Source organism: Hippichthys cyanospilos, chromosome 8 (genome assembly GCF_059441005.1).
Source record: "Hippichthys cyanospilos isolate Australia breed blue-spotted pipefish chromosome 8, RoL_Hcya_1.0, whole genome shotgun sequence".
In the NCBI taxonomy this organism is placed as follows: Eukaryota; Metazoa; Chordata; class Actinopteri; order Syngnathiformes; family Syngnathidae; genus Hippichthys; species Hippichthys cyanospilos.
In genome coordinates this window covers 16,882,447-16,909,639 of record NC_142376.1, presented here as the reverse complement: position 1 = coordinate 16,909,639, position 27,193 = coordinate 16,882,447, and the positions used below count along the sequence as shown (strand labels likewise).

The 27,193-nt window shown below is 38.4% G+C and overlaps 1 protein-coding gene across 1 annotated transcript in view; it reads left to right on the top strand.

Annotated features, from left to right (window-relative positions):
* The window catches only part of col19a1 (collagen, type XIX, alpha 1), a 138,486-nt gene that overhangs the window by 101,153 nt on the left and 10,140 nt on the right, over positions 1-27,193 (top strand). Inside the window, exons 33-50 of the mRNA XM_088421108.1 lie at positions 310-414; positions 1,795-1,848; positions 6,439-6,492; positions 7,743-7,796; positions 7,913-7,966; positions 8,200-8,244; positions 9,372-9,422; positions 9,579-9,623; positions 11,455-11,481; positions 12,673-12,726; positions 13,315-13,359; positions 14,779-14,823; positions 14,922-14,984; positions 15,379-15,414; positions 16,671-16,715; positions 20,485-20,610; positions 21,359-21,425; positions 21,506-21,643. Of these exons, the coding sequence (XP_088277234.1) occupies positions 310-414; positions 1,795-1,848; positions 6,439-6,492; positions 7,743-7,796; positions 7,913-7,966; positions 8,200-8,244; positions 9,372-9,422; positions 9,579-9,623; positions 11,455-11,481; positions 12,673-12,726; positions 13,315-13,359; positions 14,779-14,823; positions 14,922-14,984; positions 15,379-15,414; positions 16,671-16,715; positions 20,485-20,610; positions 21,359-21,425; positions 21,506-21,643 (1,108 nt within the window). The remainder of the gene's footprint in view (positions 1-309; positions 415-1,794; positions 1,849-6,438; positions 6,493-7,742; positions 7,797-7,912; positions 7,967-8,199; positions 8,245-9,371; positions 9,423-9,578; positions 9,624-11,454; positions 11,482-12,672; positions 12,727-13,314; positions 13,360-14,778; positions 14,824-14,921; positions 14,985-15,378; positions 15,415-16,670; positions 16,716-20,484; positions 20,611-21,358; positions 21,426-21,505; positions 21,644-27,193) is intronic.

Below are 27,193 nucleotides of genomic sequence, written 5' to 3'. Positions count from 1 at the left end.
TATGCTCGATTCTGCTGGAAGGTAGAGTCCCTTATATTTAGAATGGTGATATTTAAAATTGCGACTAAATGTCACAGCCAATGAATTTGACAAAGTTCACCGCTCACCTCGATAAGAGACGCTGCTGGAGGTCACATTATTTCTGCTATTTAGACGTTTAAAGAACACTGTGTGCCAGCTAGGTTCTTGTCCTCCACCCTGGGATGTAACATAATACATGATGAAAATGCAGTGTTGGGCTCTTGATATATTGATATCTTGTTTGTGTCACTGCGTTTGCTTCTTGCAATGCCGTGTCGGTGCTGCTAGAACGCCTGCAGCGCTTGCCAGATGAGAGTTTCCGGGCTGACTGGACAGAAGGGCGAGAAGGGCTCCCCTGGAGTGCTTGGACGTGACGGCATGGTGGGAGAGAAGGTGTGTGACTCATTATTGAGAGGCTGTAAACACGTATACCCCCCATCGTGTCACTTTGCATTAAACCTATAGTACGGCACACCGGGATTTGATGTCACACATTTTACACTTGCTTATGTTTCTTGGAATCAGCACATCATATCGTACAGTAAAACTCCTCTACGACCAAACCTGCATGTGCAAAAAAAATCCCTCCCCCCCGTGCGAACTACAAGAAAAAAATCCCCCTGTTGCATAATATGAAATGTTATTTTCTGTATTTCAGTTTTGTTTTTATTTCGGTGCAACACAACACTGAAATTCACTACGGCGAAAAAAAGCCTGCAGGAAAAGCCCAACTTGGTTTATACTTAACGTGCAGGCACACATTATGTAGCAGTGTATACTCGGAGCGGCTTTCCTCCGCAATCAGACGATATTCCCCCATACTATAGGTAGCAGCAAATTAACTTAAGCATACATACAACATTACTCTATAAAAAAGGTAGAGAATCCTACTCGATTCAAATGCTCTAAACAGAATTCTCATCTCTCCCCAAAGTGGTGCTCGCCAGGAGTTGTTTACGGTATTTATATCACGGTATTCCTTTTTAGACGAATCATATATCTATCTATCTATCTATCTATCTATCTATCTATCTATCTATCTATCTATCTATCTATCTATCTATCTATCTATCTATCTATCTATCTATCTATCTATCTATCTATCTATCTATCTATCTATCTATCTATCTATCTATCTATCTATCTATCTATATATATATATTTTACCATCGAACTTCCGTAAGCAATACAGTAGTTCGTCTGCCAAGTTGTGTGTTCGTTAAAAAAACTTTGCGGATTTCCTTTTTCTCGAGGGGGTTTTGGTCTCTATTGACAGCGAGTATGAAGGAACATTGTAATGTGAAGGATTGTTCAAAATAAATAATTAGCGCTCATTTTAGGTCAAAAAGTGTTATTCTCTTTTCAGAAAAAACATGACCCTTCACCATGTAAAGGAAAAAAAATGTATCCCCCTCTTTTATAGTTGTGCCGCACATATAGACAAGATAGTAATCGCAGTGTGACTTACACAAGTGAGAACAAGCCCAAGTCTCCTCTGCTACTGTGTTTGCACACTTACATTCAGTCTTCAATAAAATCCCCAAAGTTGACTTCATGACAACTTTGTAAAGATGACAGTGACATCTGGGGATGGGAATTGGTAAACATTTCTCTTTGGAAATGGTTCTCAGTAATTAGCTTCCTATTTGTGTTACTTTTTTTTTTCATTTTTAGAAAAGAACAGTTACTGTACATGATTATTAGAAATGATCCAAAATATGCCTGCTTGAGTGATGACACCCTATTCATCCCTGTGTGTTTTTCTTCTAACAGGGAGATCCAGGTGTAAGAGGCCCAATGGGAAATCCTGGGAAGGAAGGCCCAAAGGTTGGATGGCAATATCAACATATGTATATCATTTGAAAATGTTCGGTACCTGGCATGTGACTTGAGATTGCAGCGATCTCTTGTAGCCCAAGCAGCCGTACAGAAAGAATCTTTTGGATTCTGATACAGGGTTGCTGTAAAAGTTGTTGCTATGGTGACAGTGGTGCGCCATAGAGATGAAAGGAAGCAGTTTCTAGCTGTGTGTTTGCTGTCTCAATGCAGAGATTTTTGGGATAGGGAGGCATTTATTTATTGTATTTTCCACAAAATAGTCTCACTGAGGACATTGTGCCTGCATTGATTCAAATAACCACTGTATATCCCCACCTAAATGTGAATGGTGCAGATATACAGGTATGTACATAACTGGGACGCAGGTACGCATGCGCGACAGAATCACCAAAGTGTAATGTTGCATGCTTCACTCTGTGCATTTGCGTACCTTACCTAACTTTTACCCATGACAACAACCTGAGCTGATTTTTTTTTCCCTGAAAAGTGGCTCAAAGATGTGCCGTGGCTTGACGCGCATTAAATGTTGTACAAGGTTTATTGGCCATGTCCTCAGCTAGCAGAGAAAGCAGGTGTGCTTAATACAGGGTCAAATTTTTTCAGCCATCATTTATTTGAGATGTACAAAAAGTTGAATGGTGAATGTAGTGCAACTTATGGCTATCAAACAAACAAATGGAGACGCAATAGCTAATCGCCCTCTTGCTAGGGTACAGGACAAACTTCAAGAAAAAAACGCAAGTGCTAAGTAATAGTTTTCTCCTTGACGGTCCATTCATTTCACACTCACGCCTTCAGTGGTGTCCGGCTCGAATAAATACCCCTCAGAGGCACACGTACGCATTACTGGGCGTACACCTTAATCATGTAAAATACAGGCTATTTTCTGGAGCGTTTTAACATCAATATACTTCCATTAGCAATTCTAACTTAGCACTATACGTGATACTGTCAAAATTTAAAAATAAAAGGGAATTTAAAATTTGCCCACAAAGTTTTATGAAGTCCACAAAGAGCAATCTTAACAAGATTTTATGCTAAATTATAAATTGCCGTTTAATATAAGAACATCATTTTACTTATTTACCATTAATTGAATATGCTTGGGGAGAGAACTAAATTGTAGACAAGGAGCCTTTGTTGGAGTAATTCATCCACATAGCAACTCAGACCAATGAGCGGTCAGACACATACGATGACTCAATAATGTCACTTTTATTCCTCTTACAAATTCCACTGTTGAATGGGGCAACTTGCGAGCACTCAACTGAACGCTTTCTCTATCAATGTCCTTTCAATTCTTTTCAATTCCTTTCAATTGTCCTATCAATTCTCTATCAATGTCAATATCAATATCAACTCAACGTGCGCCGCCTTCAGCTGCCAATACAACGTAAACAAGTCTAATACACGCCGGCCTCGTTGGACCCGTTTAGCTGTGCACACGCACAAACGAAATCTACCCCATACACTCCCAATTTAGAGGCAACAAGGAATTTACAACAGAATATGAATGGAATAAAATGACAAAAACATATTAAAAATGAAAAACTACATGAATAAAATGCTTGCACTCACCAAAATGGCTGCCTCCCAAAACACTTAATTACACTTAACACTTAATTGAATATAAAATCCATTCTTCTTTCTTTTTTCAAGAAGACTTCACCAACTTGCTTGTACAGTTTTTCTGTGCGTTTCAGTTCCAACATAAAATCCCCTTCTATCGTCTGTTTTAATTCGCTTTAAAAAACCCAGAGATTGACCTCTCTGACCGCCGGAGAATGACAAAGTGATTGTCATAGCCAAACAGCCTGGCAACACAAGTTGGCTGAATTGTGATTGGATAAAAACTCTAACCTAATATATATATATATATATATATATATATATATATATATATATATATATATATATATTTATTATATATTATATTATATATTATATATATATACTATATAATATATATATATATATATATATTATATATTATATATATTATTATATATTATATATATACATATATAATTAAATTGACATTTATTATAATTATGATCAAATACAATTATGTCAGGCCAGCAGAGAAGGCCTTGCTGGCTCTGAAGGCCCACCGCTGAGTTTTCTCCTATTCTTTCATAAAGCTAAGCCTGTGCGTCCCATGTCTTCCTATTATGAGAATATATGTTTGTTCACTGAGCGGCTTGCACTGGCTATTGGTGCTGCTTATCATTCTCATGTGGGTGTGAATGAGATCATTTATGTTGTCACTCTACACTGTAGAATCAAAACATTGTGCTTAATGTGAAAGCAACACTGAGAATGACACTGATTGACATCAATTAAGTTTAGTTGCATCTGAAACATCTCAACAGTCCTTCCTTTCGATAAAACATGAACAAAAACTGTGAAAATTTGGCTAAATAACAGTTTGCATATGTTTATAACTAAAGTGCTCGATTGCATATAATTAGGAGGAGTGTCAATTGAGAAAAAAACTAAAAAGTATTCTTGTCACTGGCACACAACCTAAGTATTTTACATGATGAAAATTATCGTCCATGGCACTGAGAGAGTTAAACCTTCCAAATTTGTGAGAAATGTTTAAACTGCCATATACTTTGGAGCACAAAGGTTTATACACAGTCTTAATATGCAGCAAGCATACATACGTGCACCCAGGAATCTTTACAGGATCTTTACAGCATTCGTATGAAGTAGCTGTTATTGTGGAGGTAGGGTGAGGGTGGTGGTGGTGGTGGTGGTGGGGTGGGGGGTGTCAGTATTGAATTAACCAATGGTCAATTGCTTTTTAATTGTAGTTTACAGTATCCTCCAAAAGTATTGGAACGATGAAGTTGTTTGTCTTTTAGACTGGAAATTTTGTGATTTTTTTTTTATTAAATTGAGTATGACATTGACAAATATGAGACAAAAATTAAACATTTCAGCTTTGATTTTAAGGTTTTAACATAGCGGTCTGATACACAACTTATAAGAAAACATTTTGTTTCATTATTTGTCATCACATTATTTGTAAAAGAACACTACATTTTTGGTTGATCAAAAACATTGGAACATGTGACTGACAGGTGTGTTTTGTTGCTCGTGTGTTTCATATTTCATTAATTATTTCAATTTCAATTTGGGACAAGGTTTTATGGACTGATGAGAAAAAAATAACCTTTACTAAAGTGATGGAAAAGCTAAAGTTGGGAGGACAAATGATCTCCCCATGATCCCAAACATACAAGCTCATCTATGAAACACGGCGGGGGCAATTTCATGGCTTGGGCTTGCATGGCTTCTTTGTTAATCTTCATTGATGATGTGGCGCCTGATGGAAGTAGCAAAATGAACTCTAGCTCTACAGAAACATTTTGTCTGCTCATTTAAGGACAAATGCAACCACACATATTGGGAGATCCTTCATTATGCAACAAGATAACCCAAAACACACTTCAAAAACGACAAAGGAGTTCATCAGGGGCAAGAAGTGGAAGGTTTTTAGACAGCCCAAGTCAACTGCCGAAGAGGCGACTGAAGGGAACAAATCCCCCAAAACAGGCAACAGCTGAAAGAGGCTGCTGTGAAAGTATGGAAAAGCATTTCAAAAGAATAACGCAAACATTTGATGTTGTCAGTGGATCATAGACTTGAAGCAGTTATTGCAAGCAAGGGATATGCAAAAAAAAAAAAAAGTCTCGTTTGCTTTAATATATCTGTTCCAATACTTTTGATCACTTAAAATTGTGGCGCTTCTTTATAGAAAATGTTTTCTTCTAAGTTGTGTACCAGATCAAGATGTACAGTAAATACCTGGAAATAAAACCTAGACTGTTGATCCATTGTCTCACATTCGTCTTTTGGTTTCAAACTCAAATGTGTCCAGTCTAAAGGAAATATAAAGGATCATCCTTCATTGTTCAAATGTAATCCAACACGTTCAAATATGAATTTTGTTTTATGCACCCATTTCTGTAGATTATTTGGAAATATCACCTCAGAGCAGGGGTCACCAACGCGGTGACCACGGGCACCAGATAGCCCCCAAGGATCACATAAGTAGCCCGCAGGCCTGTTCTTCAAATATTATATTAATGATAGAACGCCGTGATTTTAACGTTTCACTTCATTCCTAACAAATGGAGTTTGACCATCTCGAAATTGATGTGTATGACTGATAATGCTCCCAATATGGTCTCAATTATAAAGCACAACGTGGCACGTTTCATGCTTTGCCCATACTTTCAAATTAGCTGAAAAATCATTTTCATTAGTACAACATTTTTTTCTTGTAATATTTTATTTTATTTTAGTCAATAAAAGCTTTCCAATTTATAGCTAGCTTCAAACAGTAGCAGTTGCTGCACATACTGTCTTGGTTGAATAATCTCTTGTTCCTAACAAATCAAAACTTAAATGTGAAAAACAAAAAAGACATTTTGTCTCCTTTTGTTTTTCTGTCTTGATATATATATATATATATATATATATATATATATATATATATATATATATATATATATATATATATATATATATATATATATATATTTGTTCTGCTTCTCACACACACAGGGAGTGAAAGGAGAGCGAGGGTTCACTGGCCCCCCAGGAGATAAGGGTGACGAGGTGAGTGCAAAAGTATTGGAATAGATTTGCACAGGGATGGCATTCATCCAAAATTGATTACCTTTTATAATGCAATAAATTAAAAACTCTTGGGGTGAGCACCATTCCCTTATCTTGATATTTCCTGAGATGAAATATACTGTAGTCAATCTAATAAAATATATGACACTATAGAGCAGTGATTCACAACAGTTACACTAAGACCACACTTATATGCTATTGTAATGTTGATAGTCATGTTTATATAGATGTTGAGAACATTAAAGATCATTTGTTTCTGTATGACCTATGCAAGCACATGCATATCTTAACTTTTAATGCTGTTTTAAATGAATACTAAATAGCACCAAAGCACCTTCAGATCTTACCCTAATAAAATAATGTGTCATTGCTCTTCTACTGTGTCTTTTTTTAGTTGTGTCAATGGGACCACTTGTGTGTGCTCTGATATCAAACACATTCTCCATTTAATGATTGTTTGCTGCTGGTAGACTGCTGACAAACACTATAAGGCTTCAATAAACTTGTCAGTGTTATCATTGGATCAATAAATGGCAACTTCCTCATTTGGTTTAAATGTCAGTCGATAGAAAGATGTGTAAAAACCTTGTCAAGTTGAGCAGCAATGTGAAGAACCTTCAAAACAACATCCAAACTATTTCAATGGCCTATAAAGAGGAATTATGTTTCTGTTATTGCCATAGAGACTCAACAATTCTTTTTATAAGTCGACTATATTATTGTCAGTGTCAACTATGAGCTTTTCCTTCGTAACATTATGCGATTAGTCCGTTTCCAAAGCAGAGCACCGAAGCAGTAACTCAAACATTTATTTCATCAAAGTAATAAATGAGGAAAAACTGGCCAGGATAACAATCTTTAACAAAGTGACAACATTTTAATAAACATAAAGCGCTTCTGAAAAGGAGGAGGAGTTGTGTATGCAAACTACAATCAAACGAACGCAAGGCATTACTAACAAGTAGGAATAAAACTTAAAAATGAGCAAAGTTCAAACAAAGAGACAAAATTAATAAGTAGTTAATCAAAGAATAATACTGGGAAAGCAATGGAAGGATTAGCACCACGTCACCCTCCTCCTCCCAGTCAACTAGGAAATAGATTTTAATAGAAATAGAATTAAAATTTAGAGGGTGTGGCTTATATTCAGGCGTGTTCAGCAGTCCTGAAGATGTGGTGTATTGCTGTTGTTTGATTTTGACGTGAGTGAAAAATCTCCTCTGTCTCAGGGGCCTCCTGGAGTTCCGGGACTTCCTGGAGTGACAGGTCGCACCGGGGAGCCGGTAAGGTGCCCATGTTCATCAGGAGTTGTCAAGAAAATCTGCTGTTATAATGTCAGGAAAAAAATGATACCCTTTTTATGTTGTATGACAGGTTTAGTTTTTTGTTATGTTTGCAGGGGCTCATGGGTCGTCCAGGTCCAATGGGTCAAACTGGACATAAAGGAGAAAGAGTGAGATTTTTTTTTTTTTTAATTTAGAGTTACTTCATGTATGTTTAGAGTTACTTCATGTATGTCCTTAAATTTGAATTTTACTATTTCCAACTTTATCAAATTTTATTTATGCATTATTTCATGTCGATGAATCAATTGGAATGAATTAATTTTGTCAACATGTTTGTGGTTAAAAGCATTTTTCTTTGGCCATATTTTTCTAATTGTTCTTTCTGTTTTGAAACTGACAGGGAAATGAAGGGCCTCCTGGTCGACCAGGCCTTCCAGGACCTCCGGTAAGTTATCAGGCAATCAAATTCAGGCTGTTAATTAGGTTCTAAGAGTGGAAATTTGGCTTGATTCTAATTTGGAAATTAAGGATATATTGTTCATTAAAGTGAATTTTGTGAGTACAAATGAAAGAAAAACAAGTCTGGTCTATTCGAATACACAAAATTTAACGTGATCCAAGTAATATAATCCAACCTTCAAACACTACAGCCCCTTTTTAAACAAAAGTCAAAATGTCTGACAGAAGCAAAAAATAAGCTGAACTTCTTTCTAACTAAATATTTTTTATGGATTTGTGCTTCCTGTTTGATTCTGAAATGCCTACTCCATTGTTATTTTTCTTACCTTTTTTTATTTTAAGGCCGTTTGAGTTATAAATCAGTAGCCTGAAAGCATTTCAACAAATAGAGTTTATATTTAGGACACTTGTCTGCCTTGATGTTTTTTCCAGGCACAACTGACCCTGAGTTTGCTTTCACTCCACATAACAGCATTTAGTGCAAGACCAGAGCAAAAAATGACAAACAAGTACAAATATGATGACATTGTAATGACCCTTTTGCTGGCATTGAACCATGCTCGCTTCCTGTAAAAGGCCAGTGAGTAAGTGTGTCCAAAGCCAATCTATAATTCATCAGGCGTCCCCTTGAACCTGCCCCCCCCTCACGCACCTTGGCCTCATAAAGTGCAGTCTGGGAGGACAGGAGATGGCTCAGTGGCCTGAAAAGGGCGCAGGCATCCACTGGCTTCTAAATGAGGACCTTAACTCCCTTTCTCTTTTAAAAGCTTTCATTCACTGATCTAAATCGGGCAAACGTAAGTTTGTCTTGGGACATCCGCCCAAAACGTCGAGGTTGTATCGTCATCCTCACGCCGCAAAAGTTGTTTTCACCTTTTGGAATGTGTCAGGGTTTATAAAGTGAACAGTTCTCATATTATTCTGTTCTCACCCATCACGTATCATTGTGAAATCACCAAATGAAGTATTGATCGCCTAGCTTTTAAAGGCTTAGCAGTAAATACCTGCCTGGGGCTGACTGTACCAACTCTAAATGCTTAAGAATCTCAGCTCGGAAGCACTGGGATGAAGTGTGATGTGATGTGATGTGATTTACTGCCAGTTGTGTTTTAGGGGGTACCCTACGTGGAGGGCAATGGGATGAGTAGTCTCTACAAGCTGCAGGTAAAGCCCTTTATTCAGTGTCGTTGCGATACAGTGATGCATGAGGGTGTGATTCCATCAATCATTGTGTCAGAAAACGTCTGTGCCAGTAGTTAAAATTCGTTTGACCCATATTGTGGAGTAGAAAGCCATAAAGTCAAAATTGTGTCTTTTCAGAGTGGGGGAGCTATTTTAGGACCCCCTGGGGCTCCCGGTGCTCCGGTAAGTATAATCATTGCTGTGCCTGAAGTGATTCCTTCAAAGTGCAGGGTGAAGAAACATCAGAAGACAGACATGTTGGTGCCAGAGAGCCCTAAAAGAAAAAAACAAAAAAAACAAACAACCATTGGCCCTTCAGTGTTATCTTGGCTTCTGAGGTCCTTATATCGCACTCAGTCGCATTCATTGAGAGCTGCTGCTGCCGCTTGGTCGGTTAAGGCTAAGAGGCTTTCTGATCCTCAGACAGATGTCTCTGACCTGCCCCGGGATGCGCAAAACATCAGCGATTTGCAAATGGAAGTCAGAGTTCAGCCACATAGTGTCAAGCCAGAATGGCCCACTTTGAAATTCTCCTTGCACTGCTCTTCCTTATCAGGCAGTTTGTAATCTCGTCAGGCCCAGGGAGACATCCAATCTAAGGCCCCACAGGGATCATTCCTCCACAACACCTAAGGGGGAGGGGGGTAGAAAGAATCTCTACGAACCACATTTAAATCTTAAGGATTTCTCTCCCTGTGCTGCCTCCTTCATAGGCTAGCCTTAGTCTTGTTCATTTAATATGTAGCATGTGACATTATACTGTGCATGAGCCAAACATTGTGTAATTACTGAAGCACCCTGCTAATGTGATGATTTATTTGTTCTAAACAGGATGGTTTTCATAAATCACTTTTCCAACATGATCCAAAGGAGATGAAGCGCGTTGTGTCGCATTGTTAGTCACCCGGAAATGATGACACATGAAGCCCCACTGGCCAGTTTGACAGCTTCACAAAGGGGTTGGATAGTTTGCTGGGCATTGCAAATATAAAACGGACACATTTTAAGGATTTCAGGCCGTTGTCACACTTTTGTTTGCAACAGCAATCTCGTTTATCAATTGGTGCAATGGAACCTGCATGAAAAAGGAGAATTTCCTCTGCTTGAAAACATTTTAACACTGAAAATAGCAATTGCACCTGTGAAACTATTTTTCCAATTGTAGTCTCTTCTCACTTATTTATATACAGTATTATTTATTCTGTTTGTTGTTCATATTATTAATAATCACCAATTGGAGCAGTGCACCTAATGTGGTCTTAGTGCTGCGTACAATGACAATAAAGACATTCTATTCTTTTCTCTTTCGATTTGATTGCTTCTAATAAGGTCATGTAACAAAAAACAGAAGAGCGATTATTTCTAAATGAAAATATAATGATAAAGAATAATTGTTGTATTTTGTCCAAATAAATAACAAAAACACATTCATGTCATTTTCAATAAATAGCCAAAGAATTCTCAACACTGTTGATTTCTTGGGCTTCTGCATCATTTGATGGCAATATAGAGCAATTGAAGCACCCTGATGCATTGAACGACGTACATAACTATTGGCTGCGAAGCTCCCTTTCTTCATTAAGCTTCATTTGACCATCGCTAGTTGACATCAAAGAACACACAGGGCACCTCACAGGGTTTTTATATCCCCAGAGTTGTGAGGATTAAGCTCAGTGTTGTGATCATTTATTAACATGCAAAAGACAGTTAATGTATGCCTGTGCTTGACATCGACAAATACACGACACCACACGAGGTTTCTATATTCCAAGGGCCACGAGAACTTAGATCGTTTGTACAGTGTGTTTTGCGCATGCGGCACATAGCACACATGGCAATTTTACCTATGCTATGAAAAAACAAAAAAACAAAACTTCATATTGAGCAAGAGTGTTCATAATGTTCTAGCTGGAAATTGTTACTTTAAGTTTCAATTGTATTGAAGACAGTAGCAGAACACCACTTTAGTCCATACATACTGTTCATTATTGTAATTGTCCTTTTTGTTTTAAAGGGCCCCAAAGGAGATGAAGGACTAGCAGTGAGTTGAAACTTTTCTTTCAATGCACTTGTGTGTGTGTGTGTGTGTGTGTGTGTGTGTGGGGGGGGGGGGGGGGGGGGGGGTCGTTTTTTTTTTTTTTTTAATAGTCGGAGTTTTCATACTGTAGTATTTCAATCAATGTGCATTCTCTTTGAAGTATAAGTCAGTGCACTCTGAGGCATCCAACTGCTGAACTCTAACACACACACAAACTGTTATGTCTCCTGAAAATATGAAATAGTAGGACCAAATTGTCTGGCCAGCGGGAACCCATGAATCTTCAACGCTTTTCAAATACCCCTCCATACGATCCCCCCTTCTTCCTACTGATGCCTGAAACCAATCCACACAAACGTGGAAACAACTCTGCTCCTGCCATCACTGTGAATTCTTTATTCGCATGGGGCCAATTGTGGATTTTATTGTTTTGTTGCACTGTGATTTTTCACCAGGATGTTAATTTGACATTTTAATAAATTGTGTGAACGCCACCAATGCTGTGGCGGAATTGCCTCAATCCGTCTCACAGCTGATCCCCCTGGCTGCCCTGCTCTCCCCTTAACCGCGCTCCCTTACTCATGACAATCTACATGTGTGACAATTACCTGCACAATCCATCTATGTCAGCGCCAGTTGCCCCTTTTTTCCATGTAATGGCGTTTCTTCATGGCAGCTTGAACAAAATGAGCTCAATTGAGGCCATCTCTTGTTCATGCAGCTGTGTATAGCTCTCTATATTTAGGGCACAAAGTAAGCCTGATTGTTTTTTTGTTTTTTAATGGGGCAGCTCTTTCTCCATCTCATCTCCAGACCACAAATTGTGACAGCGTATGCCATAGATCATGTAATATAATGCAGTGAGCCTGAGGTATTGTCCCCCCAGGATCATCTCCGTATTGACGTGTGAAGGCTTGTATTAATACCCGGCCGAGCGTGCTGAAAGCAGAGATCGAAACGTGTGACGTCATGTGTCATGCAGGATTTAATTTGCCATGAGCCGCAGTAGTTTAGATCTATATTTGATACCCTAACTGCTACTGACAAGCATAAAATAACCACACCTTCCAAGAACTCATCAGTTGTCCTTTTAAGACAGGGTTACCTGTTTATGTATGAATGTATTTATTTATTTACATTAGAGTCACCCATTACATTACCACAGAGGACGTGTCATTGTTTTATTACTTGTAGGGGGAACCAGGGCTCATGGGATTACCTGGGCTTGAAGGTCTTCCAGGTGCAAAGGTAAGCAGAAGCATCTCATAAAAAACAATAAAATCTGAAATTGTAGTAGTAGTAGTTTTTGTTGAACTAAAATGAATAATTGATCTGTTTTAAAGAACCTGTACTATGGTATTGTAATTATTCCCGTTAAATATATGCATAAAAGTGATGAAATACATTTGGCACATTAACCATTTGATTCATGTGAAAATGTCAGTTTTTGTAGCAAAATTCCTTACCAGGAAGTGAAATAGCTTGTTCATGGAAACTCCACCTATTACCATGTGGGTGAAATGGGAAAATGAATGACAGAAAATAAGCCAATATCTGACCTTCTATTATGCATTTATTTAACATCATTTAGGAAACAAAATACTACCCAAATTTGTTTTCTTCAAGCTTACGCTGCCTTGATAAGAAGACATTCTTTTTATGCTCTCATTTTTTGTCTTCTACAATGCTTAAGCAGCAGTGGCCAATGCAAGAAGAGCATCTTTCGGGTGAAGCCAAAACATATTAAAAGGAGCTTGAAAAAAACAAATTACTGTAACTCGGTACTATGTATTCTTTAAGCATTGTGTGTCTAACTTGTCTGCATTGTATTTTCAGGGTGACGTTGGTCTGTCTGGTCCACCTGGTATACCAGGCCCTCCAGTAAGTTAGTTTCTTATAGTCATACCTGTTGGTCGGTTCATTACAACTGCACTATTCATCCATTTAAACATTTTTGATAATACCTGTGATGGGTGAACCGACATTAAACATCAAACATTCACACTCGCATTTACAGCTATTGGCAGATCAGAGTTTTCGATTAACGTTGGTTAATCAGTTAATGTTGGTTAAGTGGATGAAACCCAATCATGGAGAGTAAATGTAAAAACAGTGTAAATTGTGCAAATTTACCTAATGTTGTTGTGTCCGTAAGCATGCCTCAACTTAATCATCCGTGTTCATCCAAGGATCCACAACACTACAAATGAAAATTACCTGATCAGATAGGGCAGATATAAAAAGTGCACACACACTCTTGCCCCTCCCCTTCCTATGCCAGGTTTTTGTGATTAAAAAAAAAAAGAGTGGGAGAAAAATTCAATCAAGGTAACCTTAGTCATTTTATGTAACAACGTAATTTATTTATATATTTGTTTGTGACCAAAGCTAGGACAGTTCATCTGGAAAAAAAATTAAATTGGGAAGAAAAGTATGGGATAATGTGGTCGCAGAAATGCTTACGTCAGGGTACCCAATTCTGGGCTTCAAGAGCCTCGATCCAGATCTGTTTTCAAGGTAACCTTCCTCTAAAACCCCTGATTCAAATTCTCAGGCTTCCGGAAAGTTTGCTGATGAGCAGATAATTGGAATCGGGTGTGTTGGTGAAGGATAAATTTGAAAACAGGCAGGATAGGAGCTCTCATGGACCAGGCTTGGGCACGCCTAGTGTATAATAGCTGAAGATGTGTTGAGATTCAATCCATCAGGTTCAACCAATCATGTTCAAACTCAACGTAAATAGGAGCCAGTGCACAGTAACCATCATTTGAAGTAAACCCAAATAAAGTTCAGATATTCTAGTAGGATTTTCCTGATTTTTTTCCTGCTGAAATTAACAGGTAGTTTGGAACTGTTTACAATTCTTTCCACCTTGACAAAGGTCCCAGTCAAAACTGTGCATTGAATATGAGACTATTCCATTTCTGTTAGTCGGAGGCACTTGAAATGGCGACAGGTGTGTGATTAGTATTTAGCATGAGTTAACTTTTTTCTGAAATAAGGTACACAGTTAACATCAATGCTGGAAAAAACAGCTGTATATATATATATATATATATATATATATATATATATATATATATATATATATATATATATATATATATATATATATATAAAAAGCCTGGAATTTGAACAGGAGTGTGTAGACCTTTTATATCCACTGGATAACCTGCTGTGTGTTTGTGCTCTGCATCTTGGTTCTATTATAAATGAGAGGTTGCAGAGTTCCTCCACAAGTGACACCACTGAGGGTCTGTCAAACACTGATGATTCTTTTCTTTTGCCTTTGATTGACAGGGGAAGCCCGGCCCTCGGGGAGAACCAGGGATCCCAGGAGAGCCAGTGAGCAGCAGCCTCCAACTCTCTTTGAGCTGTCAATCCGCACATCATGCCTTTATCACCGCCGACTGACATGCTGGCGCTTCTCTGTTCTCTGACAGGGAGAGAGGGGGCCACTTGGAGAGACGGGGTTCCCGGGACCCGAGGGACCGCAAGGTGTTGCTGTAAGGATTTACATGTATTCTATTGGCCTGCGCTAATAATCATAGCTACATGCTCCCAAAGAGCCACCGCCGGGTCCGGGTTGTAAACATGGCTTTTCCCAACACAGTATTGTTGTTTTTTTTTTTTTAAAGTACCTCTCAGAAGTTATTTTTACAATATACAAAAAAAAAAAAAAATCCAGGAAAAAAATGTTTCCCATCACATTTAGATAATTCCATCCTGCATTTAATTGCCATTTTTCCTATCCAAGGATACAATGAAAGAGCGTTAGCCAAGCAGTCATGATCATTGAAATATCCAGTTAAATTGGAGTTTAACAGGGGTTCAGTGGCGCTGATCCAATCGAAGGAGCTGATGCAAAATGTTGTTGTTTGTGTTGTGCTTTGTGAGCAGGGCAGACCTGGAAAAGATGGAACTCCTGGCTCCAAGGTGAGTTGTGCGCACACCATCAAAATCCCCTTATGGAAAGTGCTTTACATTTGTTGAGCTGCAAGGAAGATAGCACAGCAGATCTTTATCCCAACGTACCTCTTTCAAGCTACCTGAGTGCACTAAACTAATCTGCATATATTGTTTAACATTTTCATGATTTAGTTGAATGAAAGCCTGCAGATATAGGACTTGATTTTTTACTGTTGATTTTTACTGATTCAAGTCCAATTACAGATCTTGTGCGAGCAGGAAATTATTCAATGTTTTAAACAAAGACAGTAGAGATTCTTGTTGACAACTCATCACATTCATTAGACACAGTTTTTTAAATAATCATAACGAAGAAATGCAGCATGTAGAAGTCATTCCGTATTTCCATTTTGACTTATATTATGTTGTCACAGAGCACGCTAATGACTGCCCCAATAGTTTATTGTCTTTCTCTGATTATTAGTTGATATTCGCAGCCCTGCATTGTCTCTTAGGTGTCACTTGCCTGCTGTACGGGTGGTTTTTGGTAGAGAAACAGTGCCATCTAGCAGGTGGCTTTGTTCCTTTAGCCCAGCCGGTTCAAGTAAATCTCTGGGAAGCAAGTCAATGGGCAAGACCATAGATTTAAAGCAGCCATCAGGCTTTAGGGAATAGGGAGGGGTTAAGATTAAAGAAGGTAAGGGGAGTATTGCCCCATTTAAAAAATACACATCACATGCCAGACAGTCTTGCGTGGCTCCTTTAATCCGCCGAGAAATGGATACAAGGATGCTCCCAAGGGTGTTGCAGACAGTGTGCTTAAATAAAGCAATAAGGGGTGACAGGGTGGGTTGGAAGACACGAGATGTTGTGACATGCAGCTCAAGAGCTCTACTTGGTATCTTTGCTCCCTGCTCCTGCGCATACAGTAAAGTAGGGAGAAGCCAGCAGGAGTGATGCAGAGCAGCCATGACATTGCAGAAGGTGAAAGACTGCAGGAAGCTAGACAAACAATACACCTGGGCCAGGCAATAAGCAATCAGTTATTATTCATCTGGGAAAAGGCTACACCTCTCTCACAAAAATGTTCTCTTTGATTTTGGTGAGCGTGTGAATTTTCTTTAATACTGTACACAGATTTGTTTTTTAAATTACACATCATGGATATGTGTACTTATTCATACATTCATTATTTCTATTCTATGTAGTTTGTTAGCATTGTAAAAACTGCACATTTTTTGACTCGTGTTTTAAGTGTTTTTGTGTTTTCCCCCAATTTAAAGGGAGCACCAGGGAGACTAGGGGACAGAGGACCCAAAGGTGAACGTGTAAGTAGCTATATGACAGTTTTACGACTAAATGGTGTGCAGTGCATCTGCCTCACAGTCTACATGGTTCTGTTTTTGAATTTCTACTCAGTCACACAATTCATATTCTATTCTTGGGAATGATTGTGTCGGCGCCTAGTGATTGACTTGCAAACAATCAAGGGTGTACATTGCCACTCCAGCTCACTCATGACCCAATTGAAGGCTAGAGGTGTAGTAAATGGATGAATACTGTGCACATATTTTCCCACATATCATATTACAAATCCACTGTACTGTATTTGTCTGACTTAAAGGTGTAGTGTTTGTACTTTTTTATTTGCAACAGTTTTAATGTGTGTGTGTGTGTGTGTTTTGTTTTTTTGTTTTTTTGTTTTTGCACTTATGTCTCTTACGTTTTTTGGATTGCGGGCAGTAGACAAGTACATCCTGAACCGGTTGCCAGCCAATTGCAGGGCACACATTGATAAACACGCATTTACGCAAACAATCACACCCAAAGGCAATCTCGAGTGGACAACACACTAGCTATGCATGTTTGTTTGAACGTAGGAGGAAAGCAGAGCACCCAATGAAAACGCAAGCACAGTAAGCAAATGCAAACTCTTCATAGGAAGGAGAAAGCCAGACCTCTGCAGTCTACACTCTGAGGCAGACATGCTAAACATTCTTCTAATTTCCAAGAATAAAAATGTTCATTGATAGTGTACCTTATGGTGTGAAAAATAGAGAGGTGGGTAGTCTGTCAACACTGACCATCATTGTAATCATCAGGATAGACAAACCATCAGTCCGACACCCCCCCTTTGCTCACAAAAAACAAGCCAACTGTTAGTTGTGATGCATGCTTAAATTGACTACAAACAGGAATTTCTTTATAGTCAATGGGACTACAATTGCATTACACCAACACGTGGATAAGTATTGTCAGTAAAATTAATGCTGCCTTGGTTCATTGAAATAGCCAGCATTACTGTGGATGTCATTGTTTGTGCTGCCTTTCTGAATCATGGTTTCATAAACCGAAGTGCACACAATCTTGCTCAGCGGGATTATTTTACAGGCCTAAAGTGAAGAGTAAAGAATTTAGAATTGAGTGCAAAGAGATTTGTTTATGTTACTTTGCTTTTTAAATATGATTTGCATAAAGAAATGTGCAGATATTTGAGGAAAGCATTCAGGAAGTACGTATGAATACATCAAAATTGATCTATTCCACTGACGAATGGGCATATCCCAAAGTGACAAGCTCATTCTGATTGGCTGTTTGCCAGGAAATGCAAGCTAGAAGTTTTTAAATTCCCTAATAAATGGCATTATTTAGTGGCTTCAGTCTCAGTAATACCTTCCTTTTTGCTTTTTACTACAAATTAAATTTAGACAAATGTGACCAATTTTCATGGAACAGTCACCTGTAATGAGTATAATTCTATGGCTTGGTGAACACAGATCTCTATGGCCAAGCGGGAATTTGTTCAAGCTCTGAACCTTGTTATGAATGTTGGTTCATTGCTGAGGGTTTCAATGACACAATTAAAGGAGTACATCTACTGGAACTGACACAATCTCAAAACCGACCAACTCCCTAACCTCCCAATGAAAAACTTTTCAAATGAAATAAAGACAGCAACCTCAGTGTGCAATCGAGGCAGCCAAGTGACTCGAATTTAAACAAATGAATCCGATGATCTGAAGCACTTACCGGTACTTGTATCGTACGTCACCAAAGTGTGTTTGTCACGTGACCAAACCCCGCCTCGGGGCAATGATTCTACGTCACTGCTTTATGAGCTACCCTGCATGCGTAGGAGCTTTACATAGAAAGCATGATAATGCCTCCCGGTGGACATGACTGCCAAATGCAGTCTAGTCGCAACTGGATACACATGCGTTCAATTGAGCAAACAGTATGACTTATTGCAGTTTATTGTCAAGGGGTTTAGTTTATTGATTGTCAAGGGGCTTAGTTCATCTAGACTATTTGGCTTATGTACTAATTTTATGTGATTTAAAATGCTACTGCATATTTTAAGGGAAGTGCAATGGTATAATTATTGACATTAGATTAATTGTATATGTTAATAGAACAACTGAGTTTAAAAAACTTATTGGGGTTGTGGTTACCATTTTTTTTCATACTGGCCGTTGTTTGACAGACGAGTAATTACAATTTTACAAAAAATAAGAATTTTGGGGGGGGAAAAAATTGGCGGCGTGACTACGACGCAAGAGGGGCAGGGCACTAATGACTGACAACTGTAGGACCAGCAAAAAAATGTAAGATGCCTACCTCTGGAAAGATATAGTAGATAAAACCACCCATTAAAAGTTTTATGATTCAGATAAAGATTTGTGATGAAAAACTAACAATTTAATCTCACCACCAAATGGGATACACACTCAATACTGTTACAGTTCAAATCCTTTTAAAAGACACACTTATTCTTGATTGCTCTAGTTTTGTTTTGTCTGTTGTTTTATAGCACTTTTTATTTTATTTCTTTTTACTTCTTTTATTTTCTTTGTATTTCACTCTAAATGTGCATTTATTCATCCATGAATCTATTGGGGTTTTTATTTATGTTTCAGTGCTTGCCAAGCACATTGGACAACCTTGTTGTTTTAAACACACTCATAATTAAAGTCTTGTTGGAATGGGTCATGAAATTCTTTTGTTAGTATTCTAAGTCATTGTTGATGAACTATATATTTATCACAGCGTTGTCATTTATTTGGAGAATGAGAGGTAAGATAGTTATTAAGTCCTTTGAACTTGAACCTACTCCTTTTGAGTAGCATTTGTAGTGTACATTTGTCATTATTTTTTCCTGTTGTGTTAGTATAATGCTGAACTAAATTAAAAAAATGTAAGTGCATGACAGTGAAGAATAAAATTATGGATGCTGATTAGATATAAAAAGTACTGGCAGATTAACCTGCACTTTTAACACAATGTAACATGAGATTTAATTACTTTCCACAGTGTAATATGGGTGCATGTAAATGTGCATATAAATTCGCGTTCGGTGCAAAACGGGGAGGGTGTCGGGGAGGTACGAAATGCTCCAATTGTTATAAGGGCACTTCAAGTTGCTATCATCTGCTCAGGTGAATACGGTGTGAGTACAGAATATGGAAGGGATGTTTAAAAATGCATTAATGAAGGGAAAAATAATACTTTGGGCGTACTTGAACAACCTTCGTTCTGTCTATTGTTTAAAATCCGTTGCGTTTTCTTCTTCATCAGACTGTAGTAAGACTTAAAAACTTTAAAATTCGAAAGTAAAAAAACGTTAAAATCTTAAAAATTCTAAGGTTTTTTAGTGTCCACTCTGAAGAAGGCGAAAGAAAAAATGCCAAAACATGTCAGATTAGAACCTATTAGAAATTTTAAGATAACATCTTACATCTGATAAAGAAGAAAACAGCAACGGAATACTTTGGGCGTGTTTGGGATAAGAAATTAACATTGGAACATGGTTAAAAGCTCCAAAAAGTTGACTTGTCACGTCCCTTTACGGGCCCTTTAAAAATGTCTCTTTAAGTCCATCTCCATTACAGTTAAATTGGATTGGTTCAGGCTAGATTAGTTAGACTAGTTTGACCAGGTATAAAATTCAGTTCTGGAACTGAGCCATACCTTTTCAAAAATTGAAATGAAGACAGAGCAATAACTAAAGGAAATAAAATGTGTTAGAATAACTGCCACTGCAAAGGAAGAGAATTCAACCAGCAACATTTGCTGTATGTCCGGATTTCAATCATGCAGGGGGATCCAGGAATTCCTGGAGAGAGAGGTGTCCAGGGAGAGAGAGGACGCCCAGGAGACGGTGGCCTGATTGGCCCAAGTGGACCTCCGGGACAAAAAGGAGATATTGGACCTCCGGGACAATCGGTGAGTCGTGAATTTAATAATAACTCCCTCCTACATTGCGTATTCAAAACCGATATGCGATATATTGGAGAATGAATGCCGTATTTCAATATGGGTATTGCATCAATTCGTATTGCAATTCATCTATATATCGATATTATCGCCCAGCCCCAACATATTATATATACCACCCAATGGATGGCCTTCATCCATAAACAATTGCCGCCTGGGGGCAGGTGAGGGATGGAGTGAAGGAAGTGGGTGGATTTGTTTGACGTGCGTTAGCCCCCCTCTTGCGCACCACTGCAGATTATATGTGTTCAGTGTTGGCATGCGTGAATAAATCACAATCAAATCTCCAACGGTGGACTGTTATTTGTGTAGCTTGTATCCTGAAGAACCCATGGTTTATGCTCATACCAACATTTTGTGCTGGTTCCTGTGAGCTATACTTGTTTTGACATTTTTGTGAATTTTTTCATAGGTGTAAAGAAAACAACTTTATGACTTGGTTTTGATGTAAACATGTCTGAGGTTCAAGCACTAAAAACCTTTCCCCCTAATCCTTCAGGGTGATTGACAGTAATGGTTGTAATCATCCTGGTATCTTTCACATGCTGAATTCTACAAGGGAGGGGGATCATAAATATGAAGGACAAGATTTGCATCTTGATTTTCACACAGTTATAATAATTATCTCAACGTTGCAACAGCTGACATCTCACTCTTGGAGGAAAATTAGAAAAATAATTACCATTTCTATCTACAGGGTGATGCCACCTTCATGGAAGAAATCAAAATGTTCATCAGGACTGAAATAATAAGGGTCTTTGAGGGTAAAAATTCTGACAAATGTGTTATCTTTCTAATTAGATGTTATTGTCCTTCTCATTATGACATTTGGTATGTCTTGCAGAAAAGTTGTCAAGCTCTGCCATGCTCCAGAAGCTGCCTGCAGGCATTTTAGCCTCACAAATCCAAGGACCTCCAGGACTTCCTGGCAAGGATGGCCTGCCAGGCTCACCGGGAGAGCCGGGTTCTCCAGGTCCTCAAGGTAGGAGCTCAGTTAGAACACAGTAGAACATCTGAAGTGGGATTTTATTTTATTACGTCAGTTAGATGTGACATGTGACAAAGAATGATAGTTTAAAATTACCCACTGGATTTTTATTGATCTGGTTTTGTTGTCGGCCCTTATCTACCTTATCTAGTAGGGACGTGCACCGCCATCACTAAGTCCAATGCGATTGGTTGCTCAATACTCTGCAATTGGCACAAGTACACTTACAATTGGATTCAATCTAATTACTATGCTTGGCTACTTTTCGTGTTATGATATGCTGCCATGCACAGAATAGTGATGTTCTGTTTAGCTGTACAAACAGCCTTTTTTCACTGCACTGCGAAAAACTGTAAACAGAGATACTCTTTATTGTATTATATTATCTAACGATGATGAAAGAAAAAAAAATGCTCTCACATGATAATATGCAATCCATCACAAATAATCATAATCAATCCAAAACGTGTGGACATATCTCTAATTAAATTGAGGTTTTGATTAATATTGCTGGTTTGGATTTTCAGCAGTTGGTTTATTTCCCCCAACTAAATGTACAGAGCTGAATTTTGCAACATTTTTTCATTGTAAATCCCCAGCTGCTAACGTTCTTGAACCAGGAGCCAAAGACATTTCTGAGGACCCTTCTCGGACTTGGGAAATGTCCGAAAGAAACTCCCTTCACATATTGATCACACTCACCGATCGCGAACACTCCGACTGACATCCAAGCAGCAAGTGTAATGTTGTAAATATTATATGTGTGTGTTAAGAATATTTGTCGTTAAACAGCGAGTTGCATTACAATCTTTAACTCATAAAGGTATGCTGTACCGCACATATGCAGTGCACTGTGCTAAAAATAGATCTTTCGCTCAATTACGATCAACTCTATTGGCGCTCATGCCTCCTAATATCACTTAAAAGGCTAACGTGCAGTAGTATTGGCCCGCACATTTATTTGTGTGTGTGTGTTGTGTACTTTTTTTCCTTATTTACATTGAGCCGCTGTACATAACGTTGGAACATTTGTACGTAGGTGTGGGCCCCATTAATGCATGCTACACCCCTCATTTTGTCATCATCATCAGTGTTGATACTTAACACCAAGCAGCAGCTCCATAATGAGGTGATCTAAGAAGCCTCTGGTTGTAGCTGTGTTTGTATTTGAAGGTAAAATAGCTGATTCAATTTAGATCTGCAGCCAGCCGCCATTCAATAGAAGGCTACCGTTTAAATGTTGTGGGGATGTTTTTCTCTTTAGACTGAGGGGCGGGCAGCAGAGGAAAAAGGCCAGGAGTGTGTGGCGCACGGCGGCTCTCTGGGAAATATGAAGACAAATGAAGAATTGACTGTGAACGAGAGTTTATCGGTTCGCATGGGGAAAACAGGCTCAATACTGATACCTCAATCCAGGATGGAGGTAGTGGGAGGGGGGTCAGGAAAGAGCGTGGACTGTATAGTGATCAAAATGCCCGGACTTTATTCTTACACCTTAGTTTTTTCAGAGCTTTGCATCTACCTCACAACATGTTTACACAGCTATAATATGAAATGCTGCCCCCGTTCATGAATAATACAGCTAATGTAGGCAACTAAAAACCACACTATAAATATGTGTGCTGTGTTGATGCCCCCGTTACACAGCTCCTGGATTTTTGGTTGCTTGTTTTATTTGCTTTGCTGTGCAAGAGAGTGTTTTATAGGGTGGTCTTAATGCAGCCTTGCAATAAATATTTACTGAGAAAGAAGAGGAACGTTATCTCCCTTGATAAATCAAAAATTCAACAACTTCCTAATTCTTTCTTTGTTGACTCCGCTCATCTGGGGAGAGAGTTTGGGAGGTAATATTTCCTCATTATTTCTCGTCATCCTCTGCTGGAGACTGTGCTCCTCTGGAACATCCAATTTGCCTTTTATTCCTCTCTGCCAAAATGGATTGTTATGGAGAAATATAAGCCGTCTGTTAAATGTACAGTCCCTTTTCTCTTTCTGTCTTTGGTTTGATTTCTAATGGCCTCAGACTGTTTTGCCATATGGATACATGCTAAATACCACCCATTCATTTTCTTTCATTTTAACACATGTAGTTTGTATTTCATTTTTAGATCTTTCTAGGCGTACATCAACCGCACATTCTTTTGTGTAACCACATCTTCAAAGGCAGTTGAACCATTACTTGTGCTTTGTGACACTGGTTGACTTCCAAGTGATTGTAACACCTGTCAACAATACCACCACGCACTCACACACATATACATTTTTTCCATACACAATTATTTTAGGTGAAGTATTGTGTTCCGGGCGACAATATCATAAAACCTTTGAGATCAAATCTGAACAGGATGTTTGTTTGTAGCATAGCATTTAATCCTAACCGCCACACAATTGCGGGTGTGTATACAAATAGGAGAGGTGTATGAAAACTCAAAGAGATTAAAGATTTTTGTCATTTTTCAACATAAGGTCTGAACACTTGCGCCAATGGCGCCGAAGCACATTAATCCCAGTGTAGATTAACTCTTTTGTTTGGGACATGGACACTTCTTATACACGATGCTTAAAACTTTTCATACACTTTGAATTTATAATATATATATATATTGATATATCAGGGTCCAATCCAATCCACTTTATTTATATAGCACAATTTTAACAAACACAAGGTTTTCAAAGTGCTGTACACCAAAGGGTTTTTCAAAAGATTTGTATCTTATCACAAGCAGATATCCAAGCAAATTCCTGTTCAAATTTCTTCTCATTTTAACAGCATGTTTTGACAACAGGTCAAAATTTGATGTTGAATGTTTTTATCTGTCTGTTTGAGAGGAGCTGAAGCACCAAATTGATGTGTGCCATGCTTAGCACCGATTGAACATTAGTGCAGTTACATTTGACATTGTTTCACATATTTACATTGTAGAGTCTTACTGAAGGCACCAAAACTGAATGAACACATGCAAGTATGTACTTAACAAAAAAGAGGAAATCATTGAAAATCCATTTTATATTCTAGTTTGTTCAAAATAGCCACCCTTTACTTTGATACTGTTTTACACAATCTTGGCATTCTCACGATGGGAAGTCAGCTAAAATGGTTTTCACTTCCACGTGTGTTTCATGAGAGTTAATTAGTGGAATTTCTTGCTCACTGAATAGAAGTGGATACCTGTTTTTCCCAAACCATTTTTTGAATGCCAAACTCCACCACTTAGGATGTCGGATGTTGATGGCTTCACTTCAATACTACATTTTGCTGTTTTACCATCATTTTATTTTATTTTATTTAAACGAGCATTTCAAACTGACTGACTCTGTTATGTTTTTATTCTGTAAATGTTTTAATCTTCACATGTGTTATGAGAGGTTTTTTTTTTTTTTTGTAAGGCGTAGAATAAATAAATAGATGTTCATTAATACCCTGTGCAAATGTACAATACTGCAATCCAATCATACAAGCCTGAAATCCCTGTACCACCACTACTTTGTTACTAACATACAGTATTTTGTTCATTGTTGCCAAAGCCATTTGTTGCCAGCCAACTACGGACACACAATGGCAATTTTGACTCAATCAGAGTGTAGCAATCTAGTTTGCCGCCCAAATGCATGGCTCAGTGTTTGTTTTTGCTTAAGGTTCAGAGTAGTCTCTCTTCCTGAGTGTCTACTCCCAATGAATGAAATCCCCCAGGCTGTCTGAATGCTGAAAAGAAGTCTCATTATTGCAACAATGCCCCCCCCCCAATCCCCTTTCTCTCATTCACGCTCCCTTTCAGAGCAATCGCAAGCCCTTTTTCGGAGATTTTCTGTGACACGTAAGCGCTGGAGCGTTACTCCTTTGGGCCAGGCAGCGCAATGCTTGATGCTCCTGTCAGAGCACACAAGATGCACACCATGCTTCTGCTGGTCTTGACTCCATTACTTCAAGGGTCTCTTGGGGGGAATATTCACACATTCTAACATGCTTGTTGCTTGAGAAGGGTAAAGAATAAAACGACTGTGCATGGAGTTTTATGGAAGGGTAACCAGTTTCCCATCAGGGCCGAACCAAATTTTGGACCAAAATAATGTCATGTTACATTTATTAATTTACATTGCTATTTGTTGCACAAGTATTTTGCACCATTTTAGAACAGTACTACTTAAGAAGAATTTCATAGCAGCCTATAGGTTCCTCGCTCCTAATAGGAGTTGCATTATTTCAGCGGTGTCATAATAATTTTAGCTCTGGGGCTGCATGGAGGAAAATTGATTGTCAAGTGGGCCAGACAGGTAAATCATACTATATATCTTAAAAACAGTTCATGTGAATTACATGTAGATTTTGGCTATGTGCGCTGGCCTACCCCAGTTTCTCATGAATAGCAGGGGTCACTTGTAAATATATTGTTGAAAATAAGTCAATTTTAAAGAATTAAGTAAAATAACTCAATTTTTGGTCCCCTATCTATCCCAAGATTACTTAAGATTACTCAAGATTACTTGCTTAAATTGCATTAAATGGATAAAAAAATTATCTCATCTTTTTTTCATGTGTTCATAAAATACGTATTTTGTATAGAACACAATAAATAAATAAATGAGGGCAGCACGGTGGAAGAGTTGTTGGCACGTCCGCCTTACAGTTCAGAGTCCTGAGTTCAACTGCAGATCGCTCTCGCTTTCCCGTGTGGCATTTGCATGTTCTGCTCGTGCCTCTCCAGGCTTTCTGGCTTAATCCCACATTCCAAATAACATGGATGATAGGTGTATTGGACAATTTAAAGTGTCCTTAGGTGTGATTGGATGCGTGAATGGTTGGTTATCCCTGTGTGCCCTGCAATTGACTGGCAACCAGTTCAGGGTGTCCCCAGCCTACTGCCCATAGACCCAAGTGAGGATAAGCAGCTATAGAAAAGTAGTGGTATTGAATGAAACACAAATGCCCCATTCAAAATCTGAGTTGTACAACTTATTTGCAGAGTTCACTGGGTGCATGTAACGATATGACAGAAGAAGTTGGAAACTCATGTCATAATGTCACGTCGCATACAGAAACACTGTGTGCTAACTGCTGAGCTGGAAACAATGTCAATTAAATGTCAATTAAATAAATAATTAAATGTCAAAATAAATACAGGGTTGATTGTTTATAATACAACACATTAAAACCGAATGTCTAATCATGACCCAGATGACCCCCGCTCATCTCTTCTGGGAGATCAAAGGATTTTACTTGCATTGTGTTGTAGCATCACAAAGGCTAATCTCAATATGAACGCTAGTAAAATGTTACACATTCTGTCACTGAAGCGATGCAAGATAAATCGATCAAGCACAGAAACTGGTCACTTCGGCTTTTAAATTGTAGTGCTCATGTGTGCAGTGCTTGTAAAAGTAAGAATTTTTGTGTATTGTTTGATGTTCGTTTGGTGTCCGGTCACGAGGAGACTTAGAGTGTCAGTTAGTTGTTATCGAGGACAAGCATGAGTTGCGGCTGACAGCAGCTTGAGACGTACAGACGTTTGTGTACAGTTTTTTGTTCATTCTTTTCTTCCAATAAAA